At 36.5% G+C, this 7,725-nt stretch overlaps 2 protein-coding genes across 2 annotated transcripts in view; both read right to left on the reverse strand.

Moving 5' to 3' along the window:
- LOC122080229 (aldehyde dehydrogenase family 2 member B7, mitochondrial-like) overlaps positions 1-1,186 on the reverse strand; it is a 5,788-nt gene extending 4,602 nt beyond the window's left edge. The window contains exon 1 of the mRNA XM_042647169.1: positions 963-1,186. Within this exon, the coding sequence (XP_042503103.1) occupies positions 963-1,026 (64 nt within the window). The 5' untranslated portion in view covers positions 1,027-1,186. The remainder of the gene's footprint in view (positions 1-962) is intronic.
- Positions 1,187-3,300: 2,114 nt separating this feature from the next.
- The window catches only part of LOC122079037 (aldehyde dehydrogenase family 2 member B7, mitochondrial-like), a 5,068-nt gene continuing 643 nt past the window's right edge, over positions 3,301-7,725 (reverse strand). The window contains exons 2-11 of the mRNA XM_042645260.1: positions 7,070-7,204; positions 6,766-6,908; positions 6,502-6,655; positions 6,160-6,389; positions 5,516-5,605; positions 4,418-4,591; positions 4,196-4,333; positions 3,876-4,013; positions 3,725-3,786; positions 3,301-3,636 (exon numbers count right to left, since the gene is read on the reverse strand). Coding sequence (XP_042501194.1) covers positions 3,363-3,636; positions 3,725-3,786; positions 3,876-4,013; positions 4,196-4,333; positions 4,418-4,591; positions 5,516-5,605; positions 6,160-6,389; positions 6,502-6,655; positions 6,766-6,908; positions 7,070-7,204 — 1,538 coding nt within the window. The 3' untranslated portion in view covers positions 3,301-3,362. The remainder of the gene's footprint in view (positions 3,637-3,724; positions 3,787-3,875; positions 4,014-4,195; positions 4,334-4,417; positions 4,592-5,515; positions 5,606-6,159; positions 6,390-6,501; positions 6,656-6,765; positions 6,909-7,069; positions 7,205-7,725) is intronic.

The following is a 7,725-nucleotide window of genomic DNA, read 5'->3' on the forward strand; positions in this document are numbered from 1 at the left end:
GGGGGGGGGGGGGGGGGGGGGAGAGTTTGTTTGGAGTTGATCCATGTTGGGTCAAGCTCCAGCCCCATGTGAAAGGAAGCCCACTTTTTTCATCAGCTTGTGGGAAACGAAGAGACACTTTTGGTGAGTGTAATGTGGAGTTTTCAGAAGAGAGAGAGAGAGAGAGAGAGAGAGAGAGTCATCTTGTTGATGTTGGTGAGGTAACATAGTATTCTCTTTAAGAGGTATTATTCTTCTCTCATCCTTTAAGTGGTTTGATTTGTGGCTACTTGTTTTCCCATTTACTTCTAGTATTTGCACAAACTTTTTTGTGGGTTGTTTAATCTTTGACTCATACATAGATGGGAAGGTATTGCTTCCCTCTCAAAGCATTATGTATTTGTTCTTTTGAGCTAGGGGTGTCAATTTGTCGGTTAGGTTCGGTTTCTGTCTGGAAATGATGGAGACCAAAACCAATCCGTTAAGAAATTTTGGTTTTCGGTCGGTTTTGGTTTTGATCCAGTTTGGTTTCGATTTTTTTCAGTTTTTCAATATTGGGTTAATACCGGTTTAAATTGATTTATTATTGGGCTTGAACCATAATGAAATCTTACATTCATAACTTGTAATGACAAGATTTGACAAAAAAAACACTTGATAAATTTATGATTAAATCATGATTTATCATTATAAGGGAAGGATATCTAATTTGAAACCAATGGAAGCATTATTACAATTTACAAATCAATTTCTCTAATCAGATCTCATAAACCCATGAAAAAACAGAACATGAAAGGCAAGCCAATATCATAAAATTAAAATAGGATAAGAAGAAGAGAGTTGACACGAGAGAAAGTAGTCCATTGGTTAAGTTACACCAAAGAAGTCCCAGCAAGAATATCTCTTTTGGATGAAACACATAGAACAAAGTGGATTAAATGGGACAAAAATTCAAACAAGAATTGAGTGAAGATGATCTTTACCTAGAGAGAACAAGGAAGCAGAGAAGGACCCACTGAGCAGAGACGATAATCTCAGAGACGCCATTGCCAACTCTCTCTCTCTCTCTCTCTCTCTCTCTCTCTCTCTCTGACTCTTGGTTGAGTATATATGGTTTATGTATAAGACTATTAGAAGAAGTGATAATTAAGAAAGGTTTGATCTGAAAAAAAATAGTGATGCTCGACAAAGCAATTTCTTATATGAATAGAAAGACAAATCAACACTTTCACCAAAAAAATAAGACAAATCAACGCAATTTTGTATAAATAGAAAGACAAAGCAACGCAACCGACGCGTTCGCCAATAGACTTGTAGACTTGTGGACTTATGGACGAGGCCACAAGTTTAACTGATTTGAAAAAGACCCACTTTCTTATTTATAGGATCATAATAATATGGATTTGTCCTTGACTAGTGATTATTCAAAAATTTATCTTTTATTTTTTATTTTATTTTAAAGGTATTCCATGGTGGTGATCCTAACTCCAGGCCAAATCTCCATATGGCAAGCGGCAGTTTCGTAGAACCAGTGAACGATAATGGGACATGCGACTCGAACCCATAATCAGTCCACCCGGGCGGTGGGGATGCAAAGACTTTTTTTCATTAGACTACCAACCCCATTGATATTTTATGAAAGTATGAATTCTTGTCCTTATATATATTTTTTTAAGGTATAATACCTAAGCAAGGACAAAATATCCCCATTGAAATTTTTACCTTTATTCACTTATAAGGTAAGAAAGCATGGATAAGAAAAATTAAATTTATAGGAAAAAGATTGCCACTTGTATGTCCATTCACATCCCTGTGGATCGCATATTCTCTCTTCATTAAGATCTCTTAATGGATTATCTGATTTCTCACCCTTTTCATATCCCTGTGCATCACATATTCTGTCTTCATTAAAATCTCTTAATGGATTGTTTGATTTATTATCCTTCATTGGTGGGAAAATACATTTTTATCACTCCCCAAAAAAAAAAGTCTTACTGGTGATCTACTTGTCTACGGTGAAAATTTATCTACCATCATGATCTCCACTTAAATCGCAGATGTACAGATGGAGAATTGAACCTGAGACCGTATGTCTATCCACACAATCATCAATTCACCTTAATCATCTGGGCAACCCACGGATGGTCGATACATATTGGATGTATTAGATGATATTAGTTCAAATCTGTTGAAAATTTTAAAACTTTCCTATTGATCTTACACATCGGCATAGGCGACACTAGATCGACAGGATTCTTTCTCCCATAATATATTCATTGCACTGTGACAAAACTAGGCAGATGCGCTTGTTTAGATTAGATTGTTTATACGCTACTAGGCAAAGCTGGTGTAGGCAACTTCTTGTGTCACATTGCTTATCAATGATATGACCAAGTGTTCTCCAATGGCGTGTGAGGCCCAATTTATAGCTTGGGAGGCTTTATTTAAGCCTCAAATGAAATTTTATAATTTATCAAAAAACAAATAAATAAATAAAAATTGAAATTTTATACCTTCTCCGGAAGTTTAGAAAAAGTTGAATAAAAATAATCAAAATATCCCTAAAAAGATTTGATTGGGTCAAAGGGTGGTCAAACGGATTTGAAATATTCATCTAAACTACTTGATTAAGTGTATTTCATCATAATAATCATTGTATTAATAAATATTTGATAAGGATTTGATTTGATGATTATTTTATAAAATATTTTATTTTTAGTCTCATGGGACCCATTTGTAAATAGATTTTCTAATATTTTTAATTCAAATAATCTCAAATTTTTATATTATTAAATAATGCTTGGAACAAGCTTTCCAAAGACACCTAAATTCAAAATCATGTTTGTTCCCCTTCCATTCCTGTGAACGGGTTGGTATGCCCCTCATCTTTTTAAGAATGGTCTGGGACAGTAGTAGTAATTTCTATTATACTTTCTCTTGGATCTTAATTTGGAGTTATATAGTTTTACCTCCAACACCCCTATCCCCAACCCTCACTTTATTCTTAACAAGTGTTTTTTAGTGCCTTAGACAAACTTCACCCAAGTAAGTCTCAACAAAATATTTCAGTTTCAGTTGAGATGTTTCTGTTGAGACGCGGGTAGAACTCACCTTTAAAAGCTAGCCATTAAGGAAAGGGTGCCGGAGTCCCAATAGGGGTACGATGAAAACAGATCTGCATCTCACGTATACCCTCATCTAACATTAATAGGCAAGATATACAATCTGTCCTCATTGCTTAAGATAGATTGTAATGGAAGATGCACCACTAGCCTTGGAAGTAAAAAAGCAGCACAGATAAAAGACCATAATCCATAAACCTTCCAATACGAACAAGCATGCATCTTATTATTAAGCTTGAAGCAGATTAACATCAAAAAAGATTATAACCAGGCTGCATTGTCCACTGGAGATACAACAGCCTTCACTTGCAAGTAGTTATTAAGGCTGTAGATTCCCTTTTCTCTACCATGTCCACTCATCTTGTACCCACCAAAAGGTATTGCAGCATCAAATATGTCAAAGCAATTAATCCAGACTGTCCCCACTCTCAACACACGCATCAATTTGTTAGCAGTTCCAATGTTCTTGGTGAAGACCCCTGCAGCTAGCCCATAGCGAGTAGCATTTGCCCTTTTGATTACCTCATCAAGGTTCCTATCATCAGTAAAAGAGTAAGTCATTTATGAATGAGAAAATCAATTCAATAGCCTAGTAATGAAATGGATGGTATATTCAATCTTACTTGAATTTTAAGATGGACTGTACTGGCCCAAAGATCTCTTCGGTCTCAATTTTCATGCCGTCCTAGTTGACACAAGAATTACAATTACAATCACACTAATTCGAATAATGAAGTGTAAAGGATGAGTGGAACAGCTAATAGAGTAGTATACTTGGACATTTGAGAAGACAGTGGGCTGAATAAAGAAGCCTTTGGTGCCAACTCTTTCACCTCCAGTTTCAAGGGTCGCACCACTTTCGATGCCTGATCTAATGTACTTTAGGATCTTCTCAAATTGCTCTGAATCAATCTGAAATGTTAGACCAACATCAATAGAACATACTGAAAAGCACAGGCTTAACAATTACTACATACAGTAAGTATAAGCCAAAGATACGAAACACAGATCAGCAAGAATGAGTAGGATAGAGAAAAAAGAAAAAACAAATTATCACAGTTATGCTTGTGCACACATAAAGATCATTCCTTTACCTGAGGACCTTGTTCCACGCCTGCTTTGAAGGGATCACCAATAACACGTTTCATAGCACGTGCCTTTGCTTTCTCTACAAACTCATCATACACACTTTCATGTACAAATGTACGAGACCCAGCACAGCAACATTGACCCTGAAGACATCACCATCTCAGTTGAAATTCCATTCATCAAAGGAATCTAAAACTGGTTTCACAAAAACAATTCATCGAACAAACCTGATTAAAGAACAGAGCGAAATGTGCAAGCTCAACAGCTTGATCAATGTCAGCATCCTCACACACAATGAAAGGGGACTTCCCTCCAAGCTCTAATGTCACAGGTTTAAGATTGCTTTTTGCAGCCAATTCACTTATAATCTTGCCAGTATCAGTTGATCCCGTGAAAGCAATCTGCAAAAGGATATGTATTTAAAAAATTATAAGAATGGAAGAATGCGGCATCTCCACTCAACGATTGTCATAAATATAACAAATGAAATGAATTAATCCAAATAAATGTGTATGATATCCAACTTGCCAAAAAGTAGATTGTAAACTACCAGGTGATGTTTCCTTTTCATGATTATTTATAATTTCCTTAATACTGGAGAACACTTCTTTTCTCATGAATTGTCCACCAACTTTTTTTCCGTTCCTCTAAATGGTCAATTATTGCTTTTGGAAAATTCTGCTGTTAAATTGGCTGAATGGAGAAAGCTTTATTAGCATGAACTGTCATTTTTTATGAGGAATGATTGAAAATGTTATTGACCATCATTGATAGTGACAACAATATAAGCCTTATTGACCAAATACACACCAGCGCATGCAACTATTAGTGCTCCTGAAGTTAGCCTAGGAACAGAAATAATCCAGAGATATGTGGGGTTGAGTAGTGTCCAACCTAAGACTATCATAATAACCACAGTTAAAGGAGATCCAAGTGACAGAGACAAGTCAAGGGACATTTTGATACCAGATCAATTGTATAGGAAGTATTAATTTGAAGGGGTTCAAATTCCTTGGCAAATGGAACCTAGAGGATTAAGTATAATGAAAATTGATTCATCCAAAAAAAATTATAATGAAAATTGGGATTAGTTAGTCCGTCTCAATCAACTATCCCCAATTTTTTTTCTTCTGCAGTGCGTAGTTCAGATGGCATGTTCAGGGAGATTAGACAGAGATGCCTTATAGGAGAGTAGGGTCAATCATAGAGCTACATACGTAGAGTTTTATAGTTCATTAATGATGTAAGCATGATAACTTATTACACGATGGATGGAAGACGATGACAAGGTTCATCTCAAGTACAAAGGTTGTCCGTTAAAATACCTTCTCCACATCCATATGACTCGCAAGAGCTGCACCTGCAGTTGGGCCATATCCAGAAACCACATTTAAAACACCTGGAGGGAGACCAGCCTGTCATAAAGAACCACACAAGAATATAAGATATCCCAGAGGAATGAAAAAATAGGTGTGAACTAGCATTTCTTCGCAATCTGCAGAACAATTTTCCTTGGAACATAGAACTTTTAAGAACTCAGAAACATACTTATATGTGTGTACCTGAGTTTATGGTCATAAAACAGCAAATATTTATCCACTGAAGTACGCTAACAGATTTAATCAAAAGAACATATCATGAGCACATGGAATTCCAGAAAGATGTTTATATGGTTTCATATTGAATTCTCTGAAATTCATAGACTGCATTCTAGCACAGTTGACAAGGATAGATAATGCTTTCATGAATAGTCTCCACTTTAAATACATCTTTGAACATGAAAATTTAATTGCACGACTTAGGTAGCAACTATGAAATCATAGGTGCAACTATTTCTCATTCCACAAAGGCGACTCAGAGGTCTGGAAAAATTAATTGAGCTCCTAACTCCCCAAAAACAAAGAGGAAATACAAGTCAAAAGTTGTAGAAAAAGAGCTATGCTATGAAGAAAATGAAAGAAAAACCTACCTCATGGAATAGATTTGACACATAGAGAGCTGATAATGGTGTCTGCTCTGCAGTCTTTAGCACAACAGTGTTACCACATGCTAATGCAGGTCCAACCTTCCAAGCATACATAAGAAGAGGAAAATTCCATGGGATAATCTGCCCAGCAACACCAATAGGTTCATGCAGTGTCTGTACATGGTAAGGTCCATCGGCAGGAACTGTAAGACCATGAATCTTATCTGCCCAACCTGAAAATTTTGCAGAGAAATATTAGATGTTCACCAAAATATGTAGAATAGGAAGGTCCTTGAATATAGGTAGCAAGAGAATTTAACCACAGATATTCCTTTAGTTCCTCACCAGCATAGTATCGCAAGAGACGTGTCACCATTGGCACTTCGATTTTTGCAGCCTGTTCATAAGGCTTTCCATTATCCCAGGTCTCAAGTGCTGCAATCTCATCATTGTGCTTGTCAAGCAAGTCTGCAAAGCGGTAAATAATCCGCGATCTTTCCTGGAGAAACAAACATAATTGGAATAAGAATGTCAGCAGAGTTGAAGAACTTCACATACTATAAACTGTCATGCCCAAAATGGTAATTAGTACGGGTTGGGTATTCATACATAAGCAGTCATTTTGGGCCATGGTCCCTCATCAAAAGCCTTTCGAGCAGCAGCAACTGCCCGATTGATATCTTCTGCATCACCTTCAGCAACATGAGCAATCACATCTCCTGTCCTGGGATCAAGTGTTGGAAAAGTTTTCCCTGTAGCCAGATGTTATTCACGAAATCACTTCCAATTAGATGATTCCTTCACCAAAGGAATGCTGAAGCAAAACTGCCAGAAATGTTGAGATCTTAAAGTAACTTAGACACAAATGTAGAGCCATATTCTTGTTTATGATAACAGAGGATGGAAGTTCCACCTGATGCTGCATCTACAAATTTTCCATTGATTAGAAGTTGCGTATGATTTATTTGAACTGATGGAGTGATGGGTACTTCAAGTGAAGAAGCAGTGCTAAACCTACTGATGCCTCTCCCACATCTGGAGTTTCTGCCTGAATATATAGTGTGAAGATTATTCAGTGATAAAGACAAACAGTGCAAAAAGATAAACAGTAAAGAAAGGGAACAGCAAGGACAGAAAAAAAGAGCGACTCTTAGATATCTAATATTTCTAATGTAAAAAATGCGAGAAGATGCCGCATTCAGGAAAGCAACTGAGAGTCACTAATCCAACAAGTGCATCACACCCTATAACAGATGTTTATATCTGTTATTACTACAGAACAATTCATCACTGTTTTTCCTGGTCAGAATGAGATGAGACACCCAATCTACCTATTAGATATGACAAAAATCATGAATGAAAATTCCAACATCAATAACTTTCCATTAGTCCTGAAATTAAAGTCACAAGAAACTCTCATTCATATAATCCATGGGGTCCCATTCACCCTTTCAAAACTCACAAATTCCAACATCTTCTAGTCTTTAATCATATGGATGATCACTTCTATCTAGTAGACAAGGAACATTGACTGAATAACTTGTATAAAAAGAAAAGGGGGGGGGGGGG

Source organism: Macadamia integrifolia, chromosome 5, assembly GCF_013358625.1.
Source record: "Macadamia integrifolia cultivar HAES 741 chromosome 5, SCU_Mint_v3, whole genome shotgun sequence".
Classification (NCBI taxonomy): domain Eukaryota; kingdom Viridiplantae; phylum Streptophyta; class Magnoliopsida; order Proteales; family Proteaceae; genus Macadamia; species Macadamia integrifolia.